At 41.8% G+C, this 26692-nt stretch overlaps 1 protein-coding gene across 2 annotated transcripts; it reads right to left on the reverse strand.

Moving 5' to 3' along the window:
- Positions 1 to 205: 205 nt before the first annotated feature.
- On the reverse strand, positions 206 to 24798 carry LOC120065338 (ERO1-like protein beta). 2 transcript variants are annotated; one of them, XM_039016258.1, is made up of 16 exons: positions 24282 to 24798; positions 21221 to 21340; positions 19065 to 19148; positions 18628 to 18669; positions 10972 to 11054; positions 10732 to 10805; positions 9950 to 10070; positions 8763 to 8809; positions 8250 to 8264; positions 8111 to 8137; positions 7159 to 7251; positions 6482 to 6728; positions 5114 to 5183; positions 4483 to 4569; positions 3507 to 3640; positions 206 to 2374 (listed from the first exon to the last, which is right to left on the reverse strand). In XM_039016258.1, exons 1-16 carry the CDS (start codon positions 24450 to 24452, stop codon positions 2314 to 2316), a joined length of 1476 nt encoding a protein of 491 aa, XP_038872186.1. In that variant the 5' UTR covers positions 24453 to 24798; the 3' UTR covers positions 206 to 2313. The 2 variants fall into 2 exon arrangements, with proteins under 2 accessions (XP_038872186.1, XP_038872194.1); XM_039016266.1 differs by lacking the exon at positions 24282 to 24798 and adding an exon at positions 23103 to 23397.
- Between the last annotated feature and the right edge of the window lie 1894 nt (positions 24799 to 26692).

A 26692-nucleotide genomic window follows, 5' to 3' on the forward strand; every position in this document is an offset into this window, starting at 1 on the left:
CGTATAGAGCAGGGGTACGAGGTGTCCAAGGTCTAAATCAGTCCCTGATTAAAAGGGGAACAATGACAAAACAACACAGTGGAACTTGCTTTGAGGGGTATAAAGTATACCTTTGTTACAGTGAGGTCAAATAGTATTGTTCCGAAAGTGCTTGCACATAATAGATCATGGTACAAATCTGAAAAGATGCACAAAAAGTTTTGAATGACAACCAGAAATATTTATTCAAATAAATATAATCAAATAAGAATACACATCAATACAGGTGCAACTATATATATATATTCATATAGATTTGAAAAAAGTTCAGTAATTTTCCTTTTACAAATAGTACAACTTTCTGGGTAATCTGAATATGTTACAAAGGCAGAGCTAGCAGAAGAGCATTGAAATCATTGGAGACAAAATTGTGGATTTCATCCAAGAAAGTAGGCTCAAGCTTTTTTTATTATGATTTTTTTTAAACACTTTTTTGGAATTTAAGGCAGACAAGTGGATTGCACAGGACGTTCTGGTGTTTTTGAAAGCATGCGAGGCTCAGTCAGACACACACACATGCACACACGCTTTTCCTCTAAGATAATATTTTATCTATTTCCTTCATTTTAAGCAAAGAAGGAACAGCTTGTTCAATCTCTATAGCGTTCACTTTCAAGGCGACATTAGCGTTCCTATTTATGTTAGCATAAGCATCCGGCAGCTTCCACTGACTCAATTCCTACTTACTGGACCCCATGTCTACCTTTGTTTGATTGGATAGAGATCTTTCTTTTACAAAACATGTGTTACAAAGTATTACACAGGTATTGTATGGCTACCGATTGTTTGATCTTTGCACATAAGTCAATCTTCGCTTGCGACATTTTCTAACCAATGTTACTCAAGGGGGTGAGGATGCACAAACTAAAAACGTATCTGGCGGAAAAACTCAAATGTGCTTTGACATGATAGAAAAAAAGGCAATGTAAAATCTTTGGTCCACATGGTGAAATAGCTACTTCAGACAGAAATAAAACATGTATAGTGTGTGGAACGTTAGGGCTGTTTTCCTAAAGAAGTTAAATCCGCTTTGTGTTTTGTTTCCTTACCACGATACTAACGAGTATCGCAATACTGGTATCGTCCAAGCCCTAAAGGGTATGACAGTATAAAAAGGATGTGTGACGTTAAATGCCATTACACGTATCCATTTTGAATTGATTTACATGGCAAGCTCACCAAAACACCCCAGTGAACTTGACCATCACGGGGGAACAAATCCCACTGCTTGTTTCGAGTTGCTTCTTTTCACACCATTGGCTGCATTCTCCATTATACTTTAACAGTACTCTTCTCCCTCGTGGCAGTTTCACAGGATGACGGCTTATTTCAGTGAACTATGAAACAAATACTGGTTTCGCTTTTTCATTGCCATGAAAACACATTTGGGATTGCCGTCACCCTGGCAAGTCTCGTCTCTCATAAAAAACAATAAAATAATAGGATAAGAATAAAACACCATGAACCGTTCTGCCACCAAATAGAATAGGTATGAGAGAAGTAACGCAAGCGTATCGTTGTCAACAGATGCACAATCGGCAAATCGTTCCTTTTTCACATTTAAATTAGGCTTTATATAATACATTTGTGATGCGCAGAAAGACTGGATTGCCACGTGGAGATGATGTTAAAAACACCGCTAAACAGTTAAATGCACAGACAAAAGCAAAAAGCAGACAGTCACTCACATAGACGTTTGTTCATTACATGCACTCACTCACACAGAAAAAAGGTTACACCTCTAGGATAGCGAAACGCAGTATGCTTATCAAGTTTGTGGTCGTAAAAGTATGGAATGAATCCTAGTTCTCGTTATCATTTAGCTGCAACTGGCGATCAACGACAAACAAGTACTCTCTCACAAACACACAACAATAACAAAAAAAAACACACACACCAATAACACACACACCAATAACACACACACACACTCACTGATGGGTCTAGTTCACAACTAGTATGCCTGAAATGGTGAACACTTTCACCCACAAAAGTAAAAACAAACATTTAAAAACAACTAAATTAAATGAGGTACAGATTTCTCACATTGAGCGCTATGCTCTATGGAAAGACGAGACCAAGATTTAGAAAGAAAGGGAGAGAAGGAGAGTTATACATAGAGGAAGAAGGAAGGAGGGAGGAGGGGATGGGGGTTCAGTGTCTGTCCTGAAGTCCCTGAACTTGGTCTTATTCTGGGGAGGAATAAGACTATTGCAGTTCCCTCTAGGCTGGCTCCACCTGGTGGCTAGGAGGTGGTAGTGCTGTTGGAGGGTGTTACCTCTTCTCCTTCAGCAAGGCACGGAAACTATGGAGCTGGTGGATGCTTGTGGAGAGCCTAAGGGGAGAAACAGAAGGGGGGAGGAGATGGGGAGAGAAATAGAATGAGAAACTATTTATGACAATGTATGCAGTATTTGGCAATATTTACTAAATGTATGTTATGCTAATAGTCATTTGAAATGCCACGACAGAGAAAGCGCGAGAAAGAGTGTGAGAGAAAGAGAGATGCTAACACTACTTGAATGTACCAATTCCATAGCACATGGTTTATGAACTGATACGCAAAACGATGCCGGATTTTTTTCTTGCAACCAATAGAATGTAATATATATGGGGGACTGTCCATATGTAGCTTGTTTTTGGTCACAGGTCCAGTAATGGTTGAAGAATTGCAACATTTACCTGGAGCTAACGCTGCAGATAGTGATTTGAAAAGTCATAATCAATCAATAATAATAAAACATACAATTTTTTGCAAATAGTATTATATTATACTTTTAGCAAAAGAAATTATCTTTAATTTACAATCTGTAGAAACTATGAGAATAGAAAGGTTCAGAACTTGTGTGAAGCATCACAGCACAGTTGAAAAATATATGGCAAATACATATCCAATATGGATGGTGTTAAGAGATAGATGGGAGGAGTTGAATGGAGCAGAAGGGTGGGACTAATAACAACAAGATAACAAATGCAAAATATTCTGTGTCTGTAAAATGTATATAGGTTCAGAACTTTTGTGAAACAGCACAGTTAAAAATATATGGCAAATAGAAAAAATCTAAATCAAAAATAGATGGAAGAGGTTGAGGAAGGACAGGACTAAAAACAAACAAAATATAACTATTGTCAAATTGATTGTGTCTGTAAAATATATATAGTGTATATACGCTGGAAGTAGAAGCCTGAGTGTTGTTGTTTTAGTTTAATCCAATTAGGGGAGGGGTGGTAGGGTTAGTGGGAAATAATATGAATCGCCCATCATGAGGCCAACTGTGTTCATTACGCACCAAAAGGAGCAAAACAGACTGAAACCGAAGGACTATCTGGATTTTTCCAGCATGAAATTATCATTTTTGTTTTCTGTTTTAAAACGTTTTCCATTGTGTGCCCTAATGAACACCACCCAGTTTCCAAGGCAGTAGCACCAGCCATAAAGACACAACGTGTATAAAAGTGGTATCAACCTCCCAAAACCGTTGAGCAAGGCCACTATCTCCTGCCGTGTCAGCTGGAAGCCCTTAGAGGGGCTGTGTTCCGGTAGATTCTTGATCTCCTTCTCAGAGAAGAGGATCTTCAACGCTGTGCCCAGCCCTTGGGTCTGCAATGGGGTGTTGGGAAGCAATGGGTTTATCATGTGAGAAAGCCTGAGATAGCACACACGCCAATCCATGATCCCACGTGGTTTATTGGTGATAAGGTTTCATGAGCGTCTAATTATTTTAACGTTTCTCATACCTGGTCCTGCACACTTTTGATTCAACTAATCATCAAGTCTATGATTAGTGGAATCATACGTCTTCTTATTAAGGCAAAAACTCAAATATGCCCTGGGTCCCCAGGACCAGGATTGAGACACTGACAAAAGGGTTGAAACATTGTCGCCCATGAACCACATGGGAGCGTAGATTTCAATGTTCAGAGTCTCTTTTTACCTTATGAACATATTTGATATCCAGTAAATACTCAGAAACATTGGATGTGGATACTGGTATGTAATATTTTCCTGTACATCATCAGATCTAACACTGTCCCACGATATAGGGTACAATTCCATATTGCTTCTTCCTCTTGACTTTACTCAAAATTGATTGGTTTTGGTTATTGTCCTAAGGGTATTATTACTGCTTATAAATGGTGCCCGTGTTATGTGCCCGGATCAGTTTGAAATCAGAAAAGTAGCCTTTTAATTAAGTCTTCATACATCAAGAATTTAAGATATATTTTCTACAGTATGTATTAAACTGAAGCAAGTTGCACTGTAATTTGCAACGTAACTAAATAACCCTGATATGAAGAGAAATAAATGAAAAATTGTCTGATCACATCCACAAATAGCACTCATTGCATAACAGCTAACTACAGCACAGCACAATAGATAATGGGTAACTACCGCTAAAAATAACCACGGTGACACAGGACAAGAGGCACAAAATGGCGTACCTGTAGCTTCCCCCACAGTCGACATTTACTGCAGCCCACACAGTCCATGATCCGGGAGATGTTTTTAAAATGTAGCCGGAATTCCTCCTGGTAAAAACGGGGAGAGAGACGGGAACGTTTCAACCTTTGCTTCCTGTGGGGGTATGAGCTAGGCTCAATGTGGATAAATAGCCTGCAAACACCTGCATTCATTCAGTATAATTTGAACAGATTTAGTCATAATCAGTGAGGCTGAGGAATTAAACACACACACACCAAGTCAGTTGTCATTAGCTTAGCTATTATGACTTCATGTCAGCCTAAATGTACAGTATGTAGGTCTGCTAGGCCATATCATGGAAGTGTCAAGTCAAGATCAATGGACATAGTGCATAAAAAACACTGTCTGTTGACCGAATACTGGCTCCTTTAGTTAGCCACTCGTGCAGTGAGCTAGCACAGAAATCTGCATAGACACATCTGCTCTCCACAGTCCAAATTAAGTCCCACTGTACAAAGCTATGGTAGGGACCAAACCATTGAGATACGGGTCATACCTATTCTACAATTTGCTTATGGCAAATATAAGCATGTTAGTTAGCATTGCTATGTGGTACTAATAGTGAAATGAAAGTGAGATGCGTGGACTCACCTTCAACGTTTTTGCTTCGATCTTCTGCCCAGCAAACATGGACTTCTCGTCAAAGTGCATTGAGAAAGCTCTGGGAGACGAGAATAGACGGTTATTTCAAAGCCAAGACAATATCCGCTCGAATTCAGTCAAAACCGACCACTTGAACTGAAACTCATGGTCTCATTGAAGCCCTAGAGTTCAGTAGGGGGAAAGATCCTTAAGACTCAATTGGTCTTGTGGCCTGGTTGGTCTAGCTGTAATGCTGCAGCCTCTGGCGCATGTCTACAGTGTCGGCATAGGTTTGAATCCAGCCTACAGCAAATTTATCCACCTTCTCTCGATCTTTCTTCAGTCACCCTCCTCTCTCACTATCTCTTCTATAAATATTTTTTTAATCCCTTTAAAAAAAATACACTACTGTTCAAAAATTTGGGATCACTTAGAAATGTCCTTGTTTTTTAAAGAAAAGCACATTTTTTGTCCATTAAAATAACATAAAATTGATGCTGGCCTTCTGGGTAGAGTTCCTCCATCCAGTGTCTGTTATTTTGCCCATCTTAATCTTTTCTTTTTATTGGCCAGTCTGAGATATTGCTTTTTCTTTGAAACTCTGCCTAGAGGGCCAGCACCCGGAGTCGCCTCTTCACTGTTGATGTTGAGACTGGTGTTTTGCGGGTACTATTTAAAGAAGCTGCCAGTTGAGGGCTTGTGAGGCGTCTATTTCTCAAACTAGACACTAATGTACTTGTCCTCTTGATCAGTTGTGCACCGGGGCATCCCACTCTTTCTATTCTGGTTAGAAACAGTTTGCTCTGTTCTGTGAAGGGAGGGAGTAGTACACAGCGTTGTACGAGAGCTTCAGTTTCTTGGCAATTTCTCCCATGGAATAGCCTTCATTTCACAGAACAAGAATAGACTGACGAGTTTCAGAAGAAAGTTATTTCTGGCCATTTTGAGCCTATAATCGAACCCACAAATGCTGATGCTCCAGATACTCAACTAGTCTAAAGAAGGCCAGTTGTATTGCTTCTTTAAATCAGCACAACAGTTTTCAGCTGTGCTAACATAATTGCAAAAGGGTTTTCTAATGATCAATTAGCCTTTTAAAATTATCAACTTGGATTAGCTAACACAACGTGCCATTGGAACATAGGAGTGATGGCTGCTGATAATGGGCCTCTGTACGCCTATGTAGATATTCCACAAAAAATCTGCCGTTTCCAGCTACAATAGTCATTTATAACATTAACAATGTCTACACTGTATTTCTGATCAATTTGATGTTATGTTAAAAAAATGTGCTTTTCTTTCAAAAAGAAGAACATTTCAAAGTGACCCCAAACTTTTGAACAGTAGTGTATGTAAAATAAATAACAAAAAACTAACTTGGTCTCGTTGAAGAACTGCAGCAGTAACTCTTTGGTGGCTCGGTCCTCTTGACGGTCACCCGTGTACAGGTTGACAAAGGCTCGATCAAAGTAGGGCGCCACCTTGGAGAGGGCGCGCAGCTCGATCAGGTAGAGAAAGTAGAGGTTCTTGAGGCGCCGCGTACCCTCGCCCTTGGTCTCGGCCGGGTCGAAGCGCTGGCGGAACTCCTGCACATTGGGGCCCCACAGGGACTTGTCCCAGCCCTCTGACAAGAGCAGGAGTGAGTGAATAGTGAGGGTTACATTGATGTTGGCACAACGCGATGATGACGTTAGGGCGAACAATTGGGACCACTGATTTAGAAACCTTTATGCATTGACGTTACAAAGTAAACACAGTGAATCAGTTATACAATGATAAAACAGACCCATATGAAAGTATCCCAATACAATAACACTTACAAAAGTAGAGTAAATATACAGAAAATGCTCAATTGGTTTCACAGAAACACCAATAAACCACACACATTACTACAACCAGAGATCGAATCCGCCACCCAAATTGCCATGGTTCATCATCAAAATTGCCATAGACTCGAGGTGCTTCTTCTATTCTAAGAATTATAATTATATGACCATATAACGCTGGTGACTGTTTTTGACATCTATGGAGAGGAAGTGGTCTGTTTTTCCTACCGTCCAATAGGTACTCTGCACACAGGTGGATGTTTATGCTGCTGTGGAGACCAGAGATGAGCCGGTAGAACACCCTCTTCTCCAAACACAGACCTAAAAGGGAGGAAGGGGCGAAAGAGACAGAGTGTGTAGAGGGGTGATGGGAAGAGAGAGGGGGAGAGGTGGGAGAGGGTGAGAGAAAGAGAGGAGAAAAAAAGAAAGCTTGAGACATACACACACACACACCCCTAGTTCAGAAAAATTCTGCCATCACTGTGTATGCGTGTGTTGTCGACTCATCACATTTGAGTGACTAGAGTCCCCTCTCTTGGTCCAGTAAGGGTGTCTGCACGTCACAGGACATTCACAACAAAGGCTTATTTCATAGTCTTCGCTATACTAGAGCCAAGGAATGGAACTGTGTAGCCCACCTCAATAGTTTTCCACCCCTACTGTCTGCCTGAAAAAAAACAACTTAATGAAGGCATACAAAGTGGGCACTTTTTTTTTTGGCACCCTTTTCCCTATATTGTGCACTGCTTTTGACCAGAGCCCCCAAATGTAGTGCATCATGACATAGGGAAAATATGACATTTGGGATGCAACCTGAGAGATGTTGAAAACCCATTGTCAAGAGTAAAAGTTGAAGAGAGAGTGTCTCGGCTGAATTAGTTTGGATGCGAGTGGCTGTTCTGAGTGGTGTGGTTAAGCGGCATTCGACGATGACACGTAACATCCAATTGATTCTGAAACGGACTAAATAACCCCATTCTAGTGCAATTCATTTAGAAGTTTCTACCTGTCCTGTGGTGTCTCATACAGGGAAATGACTGTAGGTTGTAACAGTGCTGATACAAGATGTACCACTGCTTCATTCCAAAATATATTGTGTATTTGAAGTGAAAATAATGCCAATTTGAAGAGAATTTAAAAAAACATTTGATGAGATAAAAATACATTTTTAAAAAGTTACCTTCCAGCCAGTTGTAGAAGCCTTCGCCTGCACGGATACAAGACGACAATAGGCCTTGTGTCAGTTTGCATTCATTAAAACATATTATAAATAACACAATTCAATATACATAGATTAACATGCATAGATTCCAACTTACCGTCATCATCTCCTCCTATGGCAATGAAAAAAAATACAAAAGAGAGAGGAGGACAAAGGCATGTTACACACGTACTGTGGGCTATTAATATTACACATGGACGAGGACACGCATTCACACAAACACACACAGACTTCTGGGAGGGGAAAACTCTACAGTTTTTACTTATGAATAACTCAAGTAACACTACAAGGCAAACATGAACAAAAACACTGCTATAATTATTACCATCAACGATCTATTACCAGCAGGTAAGCTGATAGAGGACAATATTTATTACACAGAAGCTGAATATGTACACACACATTTCTAGAAATGATTCTGGAAACAATATAACAACTATTATTATAACCTAATAGCGAAGTGAAAGCATGTGAATACAGAGGGCAAATGTAAAACAAAAATAGCTGTCGGTTTAAGTGTGTAAAATACAGGCCACCCTGACAAGGACAATGGAGACAAGACAATCCATGATGGTGAATACAGGCTGCAAGCTAGAAGAGCATCCCTTACCTCTGGGCGGAACCAGTGGGTTAAGGGGCCGGTACACTGATCTGGGCCTGCAAACCACAAACAATGCACAATCAGACCCTATACTGGATTTATCACAAGACATACAGTCAGGTCCATGATTATTGGCACACTTGACAAAGACGAGCAAAACAAATTGGGAAAAAAATACTATAAAATAAATTTGACAAATACTGAGCTATATTGCATCTTCAAAGTAATTGGGAAATTATATTATTTTACACTAATACTATTGATGATTGGCACCCCTGTTTAATACTATAGCACCCTCCCCTTTTTCTAAAATCCTTTGAGATTAGAGAACACAGTAGCAGGGATCTTAGACCATTCCTCCATACAGAATCTTGCCATATCATTCTCCTGCTCTTATGGACTTGCCCTCTTCAATTCAAACGACAGGTTTTCAATGGGGTTCAAGTCTGGAGACAGATGACCATTGCAAAATGTTGATTCAGTGGCTAACCATTTCCTTGTGGATTTTGATCAGTGCTTCGGGTAATTGTCTTGCTGGAAAATCCACTTGAAGCCAAGGCAGAGGCAACCAGGTTTTTTGGCAAAAATGTCCTGGTACTTGGTAAAGTTCATGATGCCGTTGACCTTAACAAGGGCCTCAGGACCAGTGGAAGGAAAACAGCCCCAGAACATCAAAGATGCACAACCATATTTTACCATAGGTATGAGGTACTTTATTGCATATGCTTCCCTTTCTTGATGCCAAACCCAGCACTGGTGTGCATGGCAAAATAACTCTATTTTCATGTCATCTGACCATAGCTCCCCCTAGAGTTTGATAGGAACCTGTGCTATGGTCAGATGACATAAAAATAGAACTCTTTGGCCACGCACACCAGTGGTGGTTTTGGTGTTGAAAAACAGAAGCATATGCAGACACGTACCTTGTAGCTGCAGTAAAATATGGTGGTGGATATTTGATGCACACATGCCAATAATAATGGACCTGACTGTACATCAGCCCATCGAAGAGAGGGAAGAAGCTGAAATATTTCAGCTAGCTACAGATTAGGGAACATCGTCCCTCGTGGTATGTGTGAGTGGACTGTGCGCAAGGAGGCATGTGTGAGATTGAGTTCATGTGTGTGTAAAACTGCATTCAGAGGCATGTGCACAAGTTTCTTTTGTGTGTGTGTGTGTGTGAGAGTGTGTCTTACTTGAAGCAGTTTTCCTCATAAATGCTGTTCCACACTCTCCAGGCTGAGGGGCCCTTGTAGCCAGTGTAGCGCTCTGGGTTTAGGAGCAGGTCCACATAGTCTGCATCTGGTGACGTCTCATCTGACAGAAAAAAGGTGTGAGAAAGAATGAGAGAACATTGGGATGGATGGATGAATCACTTTCACCATTGAGATACACCTTATAAAATCTCTCTTGTCAATGTTAAAGGGGTATTTGACCCCAATAACAAAATTTGTCAGATGTTTTCACACCTCAAAAAGTGACTGTTACACTAAATGCACACTATTTGCAGAGACGCTCCTACTAATTTGAATGAAACCTGGATGTAAGACGCGCATCTTCACGAGAGGCTCGCGTTGCTGAGCGTATAATCTCAGACACCCAGAACTAAATATTTTCGTAATTTGATCAGATGCTTGATTATGTTCTGGGGGGGGGGGGGGGAGACGTGTTAGAAAATACTCTAACGAGACTAGAGAAGTCTCCACCTCTCTAAACAGATACTCTCAGACAGTCACATGCGTTTGTCCATCATAGATTACTGAGCGTGTAATTAAGTTCTGGTTCTATTTTCAAGATTTATAGCGTAGCTCACGCCCAAGAACAATTGATAAAAGTGGTTCTCACACACTGGCCCCTTCCAGTCTTAGAAGAAATACACCAGCCTCGATCCCATATGAATGGAAAAGATAAGACTTTTTAGACAATGCCTATAAGTCTCTTAGGTGGAGAATTGAAGTGGAAGAAGAGTGGGCCTTACCATCTAGCTCACAGAAGTGGTCCTGTGCGTCATCATGCCGGGCCCAGTCCTCAAAGGCCTCTTTACTATAGTTACTATAGGAGGAGGAAAAGTAATACAGAAAACCACTCTCGGACAATGCTTTCATTCATCTGAAATAACCACCATGTTTTGCAGTGTTGGTTTAGTGATTTCTTATCAAAAACAGATGCCCATGTATGTATGAGGCCTTTTAGGGAAGTCGCATGCGTGTGCTCTTACCTCAGGGTGTTGTTAATGGCCCCCAGGTCTTGGGCTTGTTCACAATCTACTATGTCTGTGTTGGCGTTGGCCACCTGGGAGTACTGGCCACAAGGATAGAAAATAGCATTAGCATTAGCTAGAAGAAATAAAATAACTTTAAAGAAAAACTCTGTAGCCTAAGAAAAATGCTCCAGCTGGGTTGTTCAATTGGATTTAAATCACTTTTTGATGGCACCCCTTCTGATTTGAACAAAACTTTCCATACATATTTGCCCATGGTTACTTTTTGGACCTGAATGCCAAAACAGATAGACATGCTCAATGTTGAACCACTTCGCATGCTCTCACTACTGGTGTCACCCAGGGCTCGGTTCTAGGCCCCATCCTCTTTCCTCTCCATACACCAAGTCACTCGGCTCCATCATATCCTCTTATGGTCTCTTCTATCATTGCTATGCAGATAACACTCAACTACTTTTCTCATTCCTCCCTTCTGACACCCAGGTGGCGACACGCATCTCTGCCTGCCTGGCAGATATCTCAGTTTGGATGTTAGCCCACCGCCTCAAGCTCAACTTCGACAAGACAGAGCTGCTCTTACTCTCGGGGAAGACCTGCCCGCTCCAAGATGACTCAATCATGGTCGACAACTCCACGGTGTCCCCCTCCTAGAGTGCACAGAACCTTGGCATTACCCTGGACAACACCCTGCCGTTCTCGGCAAACATCAAAATAGTGACTCGCTCCTGCAGGTTCATGCTCTATAACATCTGTAGAGTACAACACTTCCTCACACAGGAAGCGGCGCAAGTCCTAATCCAGGCCATCGTCCTATTCCGTATGGACTACTGCAATTGTCTGTTTGCTGGGATCCCAGCTTGTGCCATCAAACCCCTGCAACTTATCCAGCACACTGCAGCCCGTCTGGTGTTCAACCTTCCCAAGTTCTCCCATATCACCCCACTCTCCGTAGACATTGGCTACTTTTTAAGTAAATACCTGTAGTCAACTTGTGCAATACGTTAGGACAGGTATTCCCAAACTGGGGTACGCGCAATGCCGTCAAGGGTACGCCAAATAAAAATGTGATTCACATTAAATAAATAAAAATCTTCACATTTTCAAACAGTACATTTATATTTTCCAACGCGGCTATACATTTGGGTGAAGTTTTTCCCCCTCGCCTGAGTTGCCTCGTTTCACTGCCGAAAATAAAATCAAACCATCTAGTGTCCTGCGAAATAACAACAAGATGTCAAAAATTGTACATCCAATCACATTAACCATTACTCTCTCACGGGAAACCTTCACTCTTGCGCAGACATTTAGAAACGAAACATAACAATTTGAAAAGGCCACAGGAGTTTTTGGAACGAGAATAAAGATGACTTTCAAGTAGTAAGACATGTATAAAAGCAACAAATACCATTAATAAGAAGGGGCTAGAAGCGTCTTATATTGTGAGCTACCGAATGGCTAGGACAGGCAAGCCCCATACTATTGTGGAGGACTTAATTCTTCCTGCTTCTGCAGATTTGGCTGGGACAATGTTGGGGGAAAAGGCCCAAAAAACTATACAGACAATGCCTTCATCAAACAACACTGTTTCACGACGTATCAGTGACATGGCAGGAGATGTTTTGAAACAATTACTGCTTCACATACAAGCCAGTGAATTATATGCGTTACAGCTGGATGAGTCAACAGACGTGGTGGGCCTGGCACAGCTCCTGGTATATGTCCGTTACGTTTACGGGGGGGGGGGGGGGGTCAATTAAGGAAGACATCCTCTTCTGCGAACCATTGGAAACCAGGACAACATGAGAGGATATTTTTAAAGTACTGGACAGCTTTGTGACATCAAATGGACTTTGGTGGTCAAGATGTGTTGGTATCTGTACTGATGGCGCAAAAGCCATGACAGGGAGACATAGTGAAGTGGTAATGCGCGTGCAAGCAGTTGCTCCCGACGCCACTTGGGTACATTGCAGAATCCCCCGAGAGGCTCTTGTTGCCAAGGGAATGCCTGACAGCTTGAAAGACGTTTTAGACACTACAGTGAAAATGGTTAACTTTGTTAAAGCAAGTCCCCTGAACTCTCATGTATTTTCTGCATTATGCAATGATATGGGCAGCGACTATGTAACACTTTTACAACACTGGTTATCAAGTGGCAAAGTATTGACACATTTTTTAAATTGAGAAACGAGTTTGAAGTTTCCATTCTGACCATAATTTTCACTTGTCTGACAGCTTGCATGATGACAAGTTTCTCACACGACTGGCCTATCTGGGTGATGTTTTTTCTCGCCTGAATGATCTGAATCTAGGATTACAGGGACTCTCCACAACTATATTCAATGTGCGGGACAAAATTGAGGCTATGATTAAAAAGTTGGAGCTCTTCTCTGTCTGCATTAACAAGGACAACACACAGGTCTTTCCATCATTGTTTGATTTTTTTGTGTGCAAATGAACTCAAGCTTACGGACAATGTCAAATGTGATATAGCGAAGCACATGAGTGAGCTGGGTGCGCAATTACGCAGGTACCTTACCGAAACGGACGACACAAACAACTGGATTCGTTATCCCTTTCATGCCCTGCCTCCAGTCCACTTACCAATATCTGAACAAGAGAGCCTCAAAATTCCAACAAGAGGTTCTGTGAAAAATGTAATTCAATCAGAAGCCGCTGCCAGATCTCTGGATAGGGCTGCGCTCAGAGTTTCTTGCCTTGGCAAATCGCGCTGTTAAGACACTGATGCCCTTTGCAACCACATACCTATGAGTGGATTCTCGGCCCTCACTAGCATGAAAACTAAATACAGGCACAGACTGTGCGTGGGAAATTATTTAAGACAGACTCTCTCCAATACAACTCAATTCAAGCACACCCTTCTCATTAACCTGTGGTGAGTTATTCACAATTTTTTATGAACAAATAAGGTTTTATATGTAAGATGGCTAAATAAAGCGCAAAATGATTGATTATTATATTATTATTTGTTCCCTGGTCCTATAAGAGCTCTTTGTCACTTCCCATGAGGCGGGTTGTGACAAAAACTCACACTTATGTTTAATAAATGTATCATATAGTGTGTGTGTGGCAGGCTTACAATGATGGCAAAAAACAACATTTGAGAGTGCGCTGACCCTGGTGCTTGAAGGGTCATGTTTGAAGGGGTACGGGACTATATAAAGTTTGGGAACCACTGCGTTAGGAGATAAAGAACATTGCGTTCTTCATTTCATTTGTCACATTATTATGCAGCTTACAGTAGTCCCCAGTCACGTGTCACGTGGTGTTTGTTTAAAGCACACAACGAGAGACCCTTGTGAGTCCCTCACTGTCATGCAGCATGCGCCAACTAAATGTTTGCCAACTAGATATCTTATAACTATTAAGTTAACTGTGCTAAATGCTCTGCATTTGGTTTTTAGATGGTTTAATTTTATTTTTGGCAGTGAAACGAGGCTACTCGGGCGAGAAAAAAACCTTAACCAAACGTTGGAAAATATAAATGGACTGAACATTTTTTTTTTTTAAATGTGAATCACATTTTTATTTGGCGTACCCCAGTTTGGGAATACCTGTCTTATAGGGAAGACAGTACGACTAAAGGAGTCTGTATTGAAAACATGCCCACGTCAAGGGAGATACCCATTTAGGCCATCCCTAGCTGCTGGGCTGCTCAGTCCTGGCCCCGGGGGTGTGCCGTCCTGTGGGATGTCACTCTGATCTTGGCCTAACACAACCGAAACTAATCATTTATTGTTTCGCTTAGATCCTAAAGCTGAGTGGGGTGTGTTTGGGGACTGCAGGGTGTTGGACCCCTAGGGACAAGACAGGGCGACATAGCTATATTGTGTGCAAGTAAAAAGAGCTCACAGTATTATTAGTCAGAGATTGAGATGAATGAGATTAATTATATGGAAAAGTTGCGGTTTCTGTGTGTTAATGTACATTTAAGGTGTATGTGGGGTTTTTTTGTTTTGTTTTTTTGTTTCCAAAACTTTCCCTTGGAATTAAGAAAATTAAAAGGTGTGAACTGGGAAGGAAATTGTGTTGAGAGTTGAGTTATTGACTAGACTGGTGGGGGTCAGGCATGCAGGTGGCTCGGCCTGGTTGGTCGTTCTGGCTGAAATTTGATATAGAGGATTTCTTAATGAAGACAATTCAAAAGTCTGTGTTTTTTAAAGAGTTTGTTCGGTGCAACACAATATTTATTATTGAATTCCCTTTGATCTAGCTCGTCTTCTTAATCACTTCAATTTAATAATTATCTCCTACCTAGCTTGATGACTGTGGGCATTTTTGCTTACTTTTTTGTTCTAAATAGAGATGGCATATTGAATTGTGTAAAAATGCAGGCAATTAGCTTAGATGCCCCAAACAACTTCACAAGGTTATGTCCCCCCCACTTCTAAAACTAAAGTGGTGACCCTGCATGCAACCAACTGTGAGTAGCGTTTTTGAGTTACTTGTATAGTTTAGGTAAGAAACTGTACAAAATGTGCTCCTTTATGAGGATCCCTTAGTACTTGTTAGCATGTTGTTAGCATACTGGTAAGTGACGTTTTTTTAATATGTATAAATACCTGCAGTCAACTTGTTCACTTGGTAATAGATAAGCCAGATTGCGTTCATCATTTCAGCCGTTAAATAATTTTTCATTATGAAGCTTACCAGTACTAGTTCCCCAAAAACAGCAGTTTGAGCCACTCGTGTTTGTTTACAAAGAAGCACAACGAGCAACATGGGTGAGTCACTCCTGCAGCACAACTTAAGTGAGGTGATCAAGTTACACTTGTATGAAATTCACTACTGTTTGCCAGCTATATATCCTATAACTATTAAGTTATCTATAAATAAATTCTCTCCAGCTGGGTTTTTACTAACTTGTTAATTTTGACAACTTGCTAATGTTAGCTTGCAAGATCAAGCTTCTTGGAGCAGCAGAGAACATCCCCTCCTGTATTAAGATCCCTGCTGCCTAATATTTGTTTTGTGCGTGCTACAAACTGTGTTTTGCAATACTTGCATAACTTTATGAGCTGGGTTGTCTGTCCTAATAGTAAATGTTTGCATGCGCTCATTAGCATTTACCTAGCATCCGCTATGAGTATTCCTTAGTACTTGTTAGCATTTTGTTAGCAATTTTGGTAAGTGACTTTTAGGAGCTTTTTTTACGTTATAATTATAATAGCGCCCCTTTTGTGCACTACCGGTAATACAGTATATCCCGGATGGCACAAGCACGGTGTGAAGGTATGGAAATCTGGATACTGCTCAACACTAGGATATATCCCTGCAATTTAGCTGGTGCATCATTTATATGTTAATTGAAATGTTTACTTCCAATTACTACCACAAAGATGGCCACTAGTCCACCCACCATCAAATGTCAATTGAAATGTCTACTCTATTATCTCTATTTCAATAGTTTTCCTATGGAAGATTGGCAGTATAATTTAAAACAAAATATATTCTTATTTAAGTCTGATGTGTGGACCTCCAACCATCCTTGTGCTACCATTTATTTGAAAGTTGACATTTCAATTGTATTGCCATTTAAGATCATGTATCACCCAAAACACGACACCCAACCTATATTCAAGACCATGCTGATGCTGCCACAACAAACACCTCAGATGTAAAATCGGGTCGAAGATACAACATTTAGGTAAAACAAAATGTATGTCATTGTCACAAAATTATACAATAGTTTGACAACCCTGTCTATAATTTAAAAGCTTATATCAAACTCAACCTATCTTTTCCAGTGATGAAGACATGGATGTCTCATGGTAGGGAGGGGTATGCAAAATGGGTCATCTTTGAGCACCTCTATCTCCTAAATGTTTTGGCATTCAAGCCCAAAAAGCTACTTTCTGACCACTGCTACCATAAATATGTATTAAACATTTCGTTAAAATCAAAAGGGGTGCAGTCAAAAGGTGATTGAAATCAAATGGAACGACCCATCTTTGTTATCAATTAGGCTAGGCTAAATCCGTCATTTAGGGCTCCCTACTCTGCATACTTCAACTTGAGTTCTTCACACACTGTCTGCAATAGGACTAAACTTTTAAAATAAAAGGTCAGTCAAGAAAATAAATGCCCGAGGGGCTAAACAAATTGGTTAAGCTAATGCCACTAGCAACGAAGCATTAAAAGCTAAATAAACAACTCTAATGTGCACAGTCAGCTAATGTTTCGTCACGACCTCACACACAAGCACCTGCTGTGCTTTTCCTGCGGCATGGCCACGTCGCCAGCCACATAGCGTCTCTAGCCAACGCTGCCTAGAATATGCTAGACAGTTCTCCCTCTGTGCCTTCAGCTGTGGGAGAGCCCCACCACACCTCGAACTGTGAATTTAATCAGCCTTTTGCCTCACACGTCTCCAGTAGCACACTTAGCGCTAACCCCTAACACTGGGGGTGATGTGGCAAAAATCCTCATACAACAGACTACACAATAAGGGACCAGAGACCTCGGGAGGTCAAACCAGATGTGGCTAATAAACTACTGTACAGTTTTGAAGAGCTGTCTGGCTTAACGCTGTTGGTCGAAAATCTATGAGATGGGGTTGATTTCATTAAAAGGTGAAAAACAAACCTTGCCCTGTACATAATGTAGCCTATAGCCATGTTACTACCCCTATCATGTATATAGCCCCTGCTGGAGTGGAAAGTGTGAAAAAGCCATGGGACTAAATACACCAAACTAGGAGCCCATTGAAAAGCTCAACCAATGTGTCCAAACATCAACTTTTCCCACTAACTAAAGATACAGCAGGATTTGACCTTGACTGGCAATCAGTCCAGATGTCCAACAAACACTGGTGGGTCATTACAAGATAAACAGAAGGCACTACGCCAGGGTCGTGTTCATTAGGGCACATAAAAAAAACACTTTGCAGAAGAGAACAAAAACAAGCATTTGTAATTGGACAAAATCAGATAGTACCTGCCGGTTTCACACCTTTTCGTGCCTACTGAACACGACCCAAGCGTTCGCCAACAAACATGTCCCTCGCTTACCCCTACCACAGGAGATAGCCAGGAGGACAGAGAGTAATGAGCGATTTCAGTGGCCACTAAGTATGGAATCAGCAGCCAAGTCAGACAGAGACTGCATCCCAAATAACAACCTATTCCAAAAGGCCCAAAGGGTTCTGGTCAAAAGTAGAGTATTATATAAGGAATAGAGCGCCATTTTGGACATAACCTATTCAGAAAGTGCTTGAGCAAGCACACACACTATTTACCTGGCCACACTGTGACAAGGCAAACAAACGCCTGCTTCTCTTTCCTATTTCTGTCTGCTCTCTAGAGGTAGCCTAGCCTACATGTACATAACACTCCAGAGACCCTCAGTTAAATCAGATATAAAATAGAACATGTTTTAGAACATATTCAACTATTATAAATCCTTCCAACCATCAATTTACACAGTATTATCTGTTTAACTTACTCCTTCGCCCTAATTCTTTTAAAACATAGTAAGCACACTCTTGTTTCTTTGCCATATTGCATGAAAATCGAGAGTGCATATGGTACATTCTCTGTCCTTTCATTTTAACGTGTTTGTAGAGTGTGTTTGTATTCATTACAGTTGAATGACTGAGTGAACGTTGCCTGTCTGTCTGGGGAGTGACCGCCTTACCCTATTGTAGTTTCCAGACTTAATTCCCACTGGAATCTTGCTCTGTAAACAAACACACACAAAGAAAACCGATGGGACAGGTGAACATCACTGTCAACAACGCAGAACGCAGGTCATAAAGGCTAAGCTATAACTAACAGAAAACACAGATTAGAATACAAAGACTCGGGCAACAGTATATTAACAATTGTAAATTAACCCACTAGGGGTTAGGGGCCCTTGCCCCAGTCTCTTCTTGTAGGCCTAGAACTAAAATAATTAGAGTGATTAGCAATTTACTAATAATAGATCCACCTTGTTGTAGCCTACGTGGAATTTTCACCACATTGCCAATACTTATTTAACCATTTCAGACCTACGGGAGGTGCCTGTGGGTAATGAATACTAGAAGTCGATTTGGGGACCAACGTAGATAATTGTGGGTCGGTTGAACTGACCTCTGGGCAGGGCTCCACTTGGCAGTCCTTGATGGAGCAGTGGCCATCGTCGGCCCAGAAGGGACAGGGCCTATTCAGGTTGACCTGTGGAGAAGAAAAGAGAAGAGTTGGGATGGCATGGTATATGCTATGAAAGTGACTGCGTCACACAGAGATGTGATGTGTTGGAGACAGGCAAGACAGAACAGCTAGGCTAAATTCACTGTTTTCCCAATTCAGACTTCTATGTATGAGCACAAGTGTCTCAAATAACGATGTTAACAAATGACTCAGATTCTCTTTCCGTTGACGCGTTCCAGAGACGAGCTCCGTCGTATACGCCACAGGGAATAGTCGCTGCTGGTGACCTTTTTCCAGTCGTGCTCGTCATTGGATACGTCGACCTCATACGAAGGCGACGGTGTGAGGAGAATACTTCATAATTATAAAAAGGTGACACCGTCTGTGGGTTCAAAAGTGTCGCTCAGTCAATGGGATGGTGACTAGTAGAGCAGCAGATTACTAACCAGCGGTAGACAGAAACTTAATCGGATCATCACACTAGGGGCCAGATGAGTATTCTGAAAATATTAATGATGTTCCTAAGAGTCCATTCTTCCTTTTCAGAGTTCCTGATGGGATGTTCACAGTGGGAAAAGGGCAATACACACTGCCTTTAGAATGAGGTGGCTTGGTGTGTATGAATGGTGTATGAACGCAACAGCCGGACTCACACTGAGTGATTGTTTTTTTACTGCCTTTGTGAAAAGATTAAGTGACTCAATGGGCCTCAATGTTTCTTATGGATGCTAGGTGTTGGGAAAGCGTTCGAGCAGTTATACAAATGTAACAGCACTCTGTCCCCTGTTATCAGAGAGAATGATATCATATTTGCATCAGGTTCTACATATGTGCAACTCGTAAGACTGTCTAGAGAAGCTAAAGAGGATGATTGGGAAAGAGGGATGACAAGGTTTGTCAGCACTGGACTGGACCTACTGCATTTCCCTTTAAGATACAGTTACATCCACACGGTGATGTCATCCTCATGCATTCTTTCTAATACCTAGGTTTCAGTATGAGGAGCATCTAATTTTCACACTTCCTGTACCTGACAAGTATCACATACCATGATTAGAACACATGATTCGTTTTTGCTGTAACAAGGGCCCAAGCAAGTTTTTCCTGGTCAGGGTGTATTCATTAGAGCACACTGTTTTGCAACGGAAAATGTTTTGCAACAAAAACAAGCCTTTCTTATAGAAGGGTTGGCTTACAACGTCACAAAAATGATGCGTAAGCATCAATGAGGCAGAAGGCCGTGTGGGGTTATGATTCTGAACAGTCAGATAGCTAGCAACAATAACAAGAAGCTGCCATGTTGGGAATCGTAGGTGGCTCGTTTTAGCTCGTTGCGATGTTGTTTTGACTCATGTCATGCCTATGCTAATATGGCTAAAATTAGCTAGCTAGCTAACCAACAACTAATGATTTATTTGAGACCATAAGTGCTCATTTATATATATTTTTCAACAATCTAAGCTAACCCCGTCTGTTTTGCTCCATAGTTGCGCACACATTGGTTTGGTTTTGTTGCTAAACAACCCTATGGGACATGTTCAGGTTAGTCCCGTCCTATTTCAGCCCGTTTGCATCCGTTTGGTTCCTAGTGAATACACCCCTGGACATTATAATGTAAACAAGAGTAGCACAATTCCAACAAGAACAGTAGTCCCAAGCAGAGACATCCTCTGCAAGACTAACACCATCATTAAGTTTCCTGATGACACAAAAGGGGTAGGCCTGATCACCGACAACGATGAGACAGCCTATAGGGAGGAGGTCAGAGACCTGGCCGTGTGGTTCCAGGACCACAACCTCTCCTTCAACATGATCAAGACAAAGGAGATGATTGTGGATTACAGGAAAAGGAGGACCGAGCACGCGCCCATTCTCATCGACGGGGCTGTAGTGGAGCAGGTTGAGAGCTTCAAGTTCCTTGGTGTCCACATCACAAACAAACTAACATGGTCCAAGCACACCAAGACAGTCGTGAAGAGGGCACATGCCAGATGTGTTGTTACCTACCCGTACCACCTGGGGGCGGCCCGTCAGGAAGTCCAGGATCAAGATGCAGAGGGGGGTGTTTAGTCACCTCTGCAAGTCTATTTACTTACCCTGTAGTACCTGAAGTAGTCTCTCTCGGTCAGCTTCTGAATGCGGGGGTAGATCTTGAAGTTGTTGAAGACATCGATGCTCTCGATGTCACAGAAGCAGTCATCCAAGACGCCTGTCAACTGAGGGAAACAACACGGAGAACGCCTTAAGAATTAAGGTTGTACACCAGTGTTAATTTTAGTCACAAAAATAGTGACTAAAATATTAATCAAACAACAATTTTTCAGTGGCAATTGACTACACAATAACTGACTAAATAGACCCAGGGAAAACAATAACTAAACAAAAAGATTGTTAATTTCAGTTGACTAAAACGAGACAAGACTAAATTATCTCTCTACATAAAATTAGACTACTAAGTGGACTGGACAAGCGTTTTTGGAGAGATTGAGAGCTTTTTAGTGATAAGCACAATTAATACTAACAGTATAGATGCTCAGCACGGCTCTGTTCAGCAGTGAGAAGAACCTGCCACACACACACCCTAGCCTACATCAGCTGGTGAGCTGCAGGTGAAAAAGCGATGAGTGTGGGCAGGTTAGGCAAACAGGCTCCGCTCAAGCGCCACCGCCGATTATACACATCGCACAGGTGACTCTTTTTGTTTCCCTGTAGCTAACCAGTCATCACCAGACACCCTTTGCCTGGTTAAGAAACACATGCTGCTTTACGAAATTAAAAACAATAGCAGCATTAAGTTTAATAGTAAAACTAGTCTAGCTTGTTTCTAGCCATTACCGCTCAAAATAAATTATCCATAATAACCGTGCTATTATGTTCAATCGTGCATTGGCGGGCCGCATTTTACATTCATAAAGCATATCATGGACTATTTTAAAACTAGGCTACTTGCAGACCGGACCGTTAACTATTTGTTTAGGCTACACCTTGTTGGGGTGAAATTGCACAAAATAAAATAACACTCCGCTCTGAAGCAGCGTTGACTTGTCAAAGTGGCTATCGAAGGGTCTAATTAGGCCCTAAACCCTCCAAAATATTCCCTCATTCAGCTTTGGGACACTTTGGTGAAAATGGAGGGCCGTGGGGCGAGTGGGTGATATGGGATTCAGACAAAAAAGGGGGGGGGGGGGGGGGGCAGAGAGAGAGGGACAGAACGAGGGCAAAAGATGGCCTGCAAATCTTAACTTCCTCGTACACACATTTAGCCTCCTTTAAAACTGCCACATACTCTCAAACACCACAAAACACTTAAGCAGCATGATGACGTTTGTCCCAGCTGCCGGTTGAGGTTGTTGGCCAAAATTTGGTTACCAAAACATTTACCATTCTCCCTCCACCTTTTCATACATTTGATACCTGCAGACAACCGGCTTAACTCCCCCATGCATAATGAAATAGACCAAATGCGTTGGTCTGGTCCAGAAGACACCTAAGTCTTCCCACTCGCTCTCGCTCATCATAAAGTATTCAGGTCTAGACCCAATAAATGCAAATGGTGTTACAGAAAATATTTGTTAAACTCATTTCAGGAGTATATTCTAACTACAGTCGTATGAAAGGTATGTGGGTCACTGTCACCAAAGCAGAGACATTCACTATTTTTCAAGAACAAGTTGCACAAGACTGCATGTTGCAAGAATTCTATGAAATTAAGTTCTCTTAGCACTGTGTAGACTATTCAGTCACTTTCACATCAATGGCTGTGTGTCATGATGAGGAGAAAACCGAGTAGCCTATCTGACCAGCTGTTACTGACAACTAGTTTCACAAACTGGCTACTATACAAAGAGCAGAAAGACGTTTCTCTTTCAGTTTATTCTATGTCATTGTGACAATATGTCAGAAATGTAACTAACAGTTGTACATTGACACAAGCATCATCATATAGCCCACAGCTGGAAGCATAACCATATATCTGACCTCTGAGTGTAGCTGTCCAGAGAATGTGATGGGAAGCAGTGAAGCCATCCATAAGTAACAAAGTCCTCTGAGCATGCCGGAGAATTCAAAACCATTGAGTGGTTTCCCTGGTTGTTGTTTATTAAAATTATAGTTTAATTTGCCTATTTCTCTGAGGAGCTGCTATCTTTAACAGTAGTTTTAAATTACAAAACTAAGACCAGCCTTATGGACTGCTGTATCCTACTTCAACAGACAGGTGAGAGTTTGCCAGAGTTGATGGGACGACTCTGACCTAACCTGGGGATGAGCTGTCATTTCAGACCACTTATTTTCCTCATGCATAATTCTCCTGCTCAGGCCTAGCCTCCAAACAAGTTTGTCTGCAGCTGTCAAACTTAGTCCCGCCTCTATACCTGACATTTGTAGTCTTCACTTCGATTCAAGGACATTTAAAACAAGTATTACTCACGGAAGAGAAGACTACATGTCCCACAAACTCATTGGAAGGAAACTTTAGTATGGCCAATCAGACGATACCACGTCTCGGGTCTTCTCATATTACTCATGTGAGTGCAATTTGTTAGAAATAATAAAAGGCACGTGCCATAGTATAAAAAATGGATTGCAGTATGTGGGTCAAGTCAGCCGTCGATCACATACACTCATCTCAGTAGCTAACTCATTTCAAAAGTTGGCATGAATGACAAACATCAAGAAAACATACATAGCAATATAACATTGCACGACATAGGCATACAAACACGTGTGAGACTGGAAGTGGCAGATTTGGTTTATTAAAATCAGATATTCGCATGATAAGGGAAAGTTCGACAATGACAGGGGTAACGTTATTGAGTGGAGATGCGCACAAGCACGAGATATTGGTTGTGTCAAATTACACCGTATAGCAATTACAAACAACTGTTGAATTCAGGAAATAGCTGGCTAAGAGTATCTTTATCCAGCCATTTTAACAAGTCAGTGTGTTTCGATGTGCAAGGCAAAATAAACCATATGATTAGGGTTAGATGTTATGCCCGGTTGTCCATAAAGTTGGATGTTAGGGCGCCAGCAAGCTATCTTGGTATGATGACGTCAAATTAACGTGACAGTAGAAAACGCTAGAAGAATGTTCCTCCAACGCAGTCATTTAGCCTTCCTAAACGGACATTGATATTGCAAGTTGAATGTACTTACGTGACAAAAACAGCTCTGGTCTTGACTGTCAGGAGCATCTTCTTTGGAAGAATATTGGTTGTTGTACGTTTTGACTCTGTTGTGAAACCAACCCAGAACAAAGACAAAGTCCCCAAATAACAACCACAACAAAACCAGAAGTCCGGCAGATTGTATCGTGTTTTTTATCATCACTGATGCAAATGCAACGCGCCACGAAAAACAAAAACAAAGGACAGTTTTGAAATGTAGATGGATAGTTGGCAAGCTAGCTAATGATGATGTGCTACTAGCTAACGTCGTTGGGTAGTGCGCACTAGCAACAACAAACAGCGGAGAAAAGCTTCTTCGCTTGTCGTAATGATAAATGAAAGTCTCCAACCAAAGCTGACAGCTGTACGACTGTATCTTCAGAAGTAACTTGTGATAATGTCTAGTATCACCAGTAATCGTTGTAAATAATATTTACATATCCGAAAATCCCAAGTTTTGCCATCTAAAAAAACAGTTGTCGACCCGAGACGATTGAATAAAAAATCAGCTACGGAAAGCAAAGGGGTACAGGTGAAGGACGTACAGCAAAAATGAATAACATGTTACTGCGTGTTTTACATCCTGTGTGTATACATGTGAAACGCATTCATGTGACTTGTTATAATAGCCTAATGAAAATACACTGTAATTTGAGGCAGTGTAATTTTTGCAGTACTAGCTGATTTTCCTTAGGCCCTAAGCTTTAAAACATTGTCAGTGATGATTTGCACTGAGTTGGAAGAGGCTGGCCAAAGAGACAATATCGAGATCTCTGCATCAGACCCTCTTGGGGAAAGGCTGATTGGCTGCAAGGCTGTTTGGTGAAAGGAGGAAGATGCTGATCCCTCCTCAGAGAATGGAGACTCTTCCTGGTCCTTTGCCAATTTTCCGAGGTGTGAGTAGGAGGTCCTCACTCTGAAGGAGGAAGGAGTTCCTGTAGAGCAGAAGCCAGTCCAGGTCAGCCTCCCCCTGTCCAACCAGCTCATCACAGAGGACACTCTGCTTGAAGTGGCTGAAGTGGAGGACCATGATGATGCCGATGACACGGAAAATTTGTCTTTCTCTACTGCAAAGCCAAAGTTCTCTGCCTGTAAGAGGTTCCTTAACTACCTGAGGAAGAGGACGAGATCTTCCTCAGAGCAGACCCCAGGGTGGAGAACCTGGACCAGGACAGGCTGCTGGATGCCCTACTGGCAGTTGTTTGAACTGTTCTGCAAGAGAAAAATAAAATGGCATTCTATTTTGCCTTGCACATAATAATAAAAAAAAAAGTGCCCTTTCCCACCTGGACAAAAGAAACACCTACATGAGAATGCTATTCATTTACTACAACTCAGCGTTCAACACTATAGTTCCCTCAAAGCTCATCACTAAGCTAAGGACCCTGGGACTAAACACCTCCCTCTGCAACTGGATCCTGGACTTCCTGACAGTCTGCCCCCAGGTGGTAAGGGTAGGTAACAACACATCTGCCACACTGATTCTCAACACGGGCCCCTCATGGGTGCGTGCTCAGTCCCCTCCTGTACTCCCTGTTCACCCATGACTGCATGGCCAAGCACGACTCCAACACCATCATTAAGTTTGCTGATGACACAACAGTGGTAGGCCTGATCACTGACAATGATGAGAGAGCCTATAGGGAGGAGGTCAAAGACCTGGCAGTGTGGTGACAGGATAACAACCTCTCCCTCAACATGATCAAGACAAAGAAGATGATTGTGGACTACAGAAAAAGGAGGAACAAGCACACACCCATTCTCATCGACGGGGCTGTAGAGGAGCAGGTTGAGAGCTTCAAATTCCTTGGTGTCCACATCACCAACAAACTAACATGGTCCAAACACACCAAGACAGTCGTGAAGAGAGCACGACAACGCCTATTCCCTCTCAGGAGACTGAAAAGATTTGGCATGGGTCCTCAGTACCTCAAAAAAGTATACAGCTGCACCATCGAGAGCATCCTCCTGGTTGCATCATTGCCTGGTATGGCAACCAATCAGCGTCTGACCGCAAGGCACTACAGAGGGTAGTGTGTATGGCCCAGTACATCACTGGGGCCAAGCTTCCTGCCATCCAGGACCTCTATACCAGGCAGTGTCAGAGGAAGGACCTAAAAATTGTCAAAGACTCAAGCCACCCAAGTCATAGACTGTTCTCTCTGCTACCGCACCACAAGAAGTACCGGAGCGCCAAGTCTTGGTCAAAAAAGGTTTCTTAACAGCTTCTACCTCCACGCCATAAGACTCTTGAACAGCTAATCAAATGGCTACCCGGATTATTTGCATTGTCCCCACCCCACCCCCCATTTTTACGCTGCTGCTATTCTCTGTTTATTATCCATGCATAGTCACTTTACCTCTACCTACAGTTGAAATCGGAAGTTTACATACACTTAG

Source organism: Salvelinus namaycush, chromosome 2 (genome assembly GCF_016432855.1).
Source record: "Salvelinus namaycush isolate Seneca chromosome 2, SaNama_1.0, whole genome shotgun sequence".
Taxonomy (NCBI): Eukaryota; Metazoa; Chordata; class Actinopteri; order Salmoniformes; family Salmonidae; genus Salvelinus; species Salvelinus namaycush.

Bases quoted from the DNA above. Each gene is read 5' to 3' on its own strand.
- LOC120065338 (XM_039016258.1), bottom strand. From the start codon at position 24,452: ATGATAAAAAACACGATACAATCTGCCGGACTTCTGGTTTTGTTGTGG. The intron at 21,341-24,281 runs GTAAGTACATTC...TGTTTCCCTCAG, and splicing joins ACCAGAGCTGTTTTTGTCAC to TTGACAGGCGTCTTGGATGA. The intron at 6,729-7,158 runs GTAGGAAAAACA...TGCTCTTGTCAG, and splicing joins TGCAGAGTACCTATTGGACG to AGGGCTGGGACAAGTCCCTG.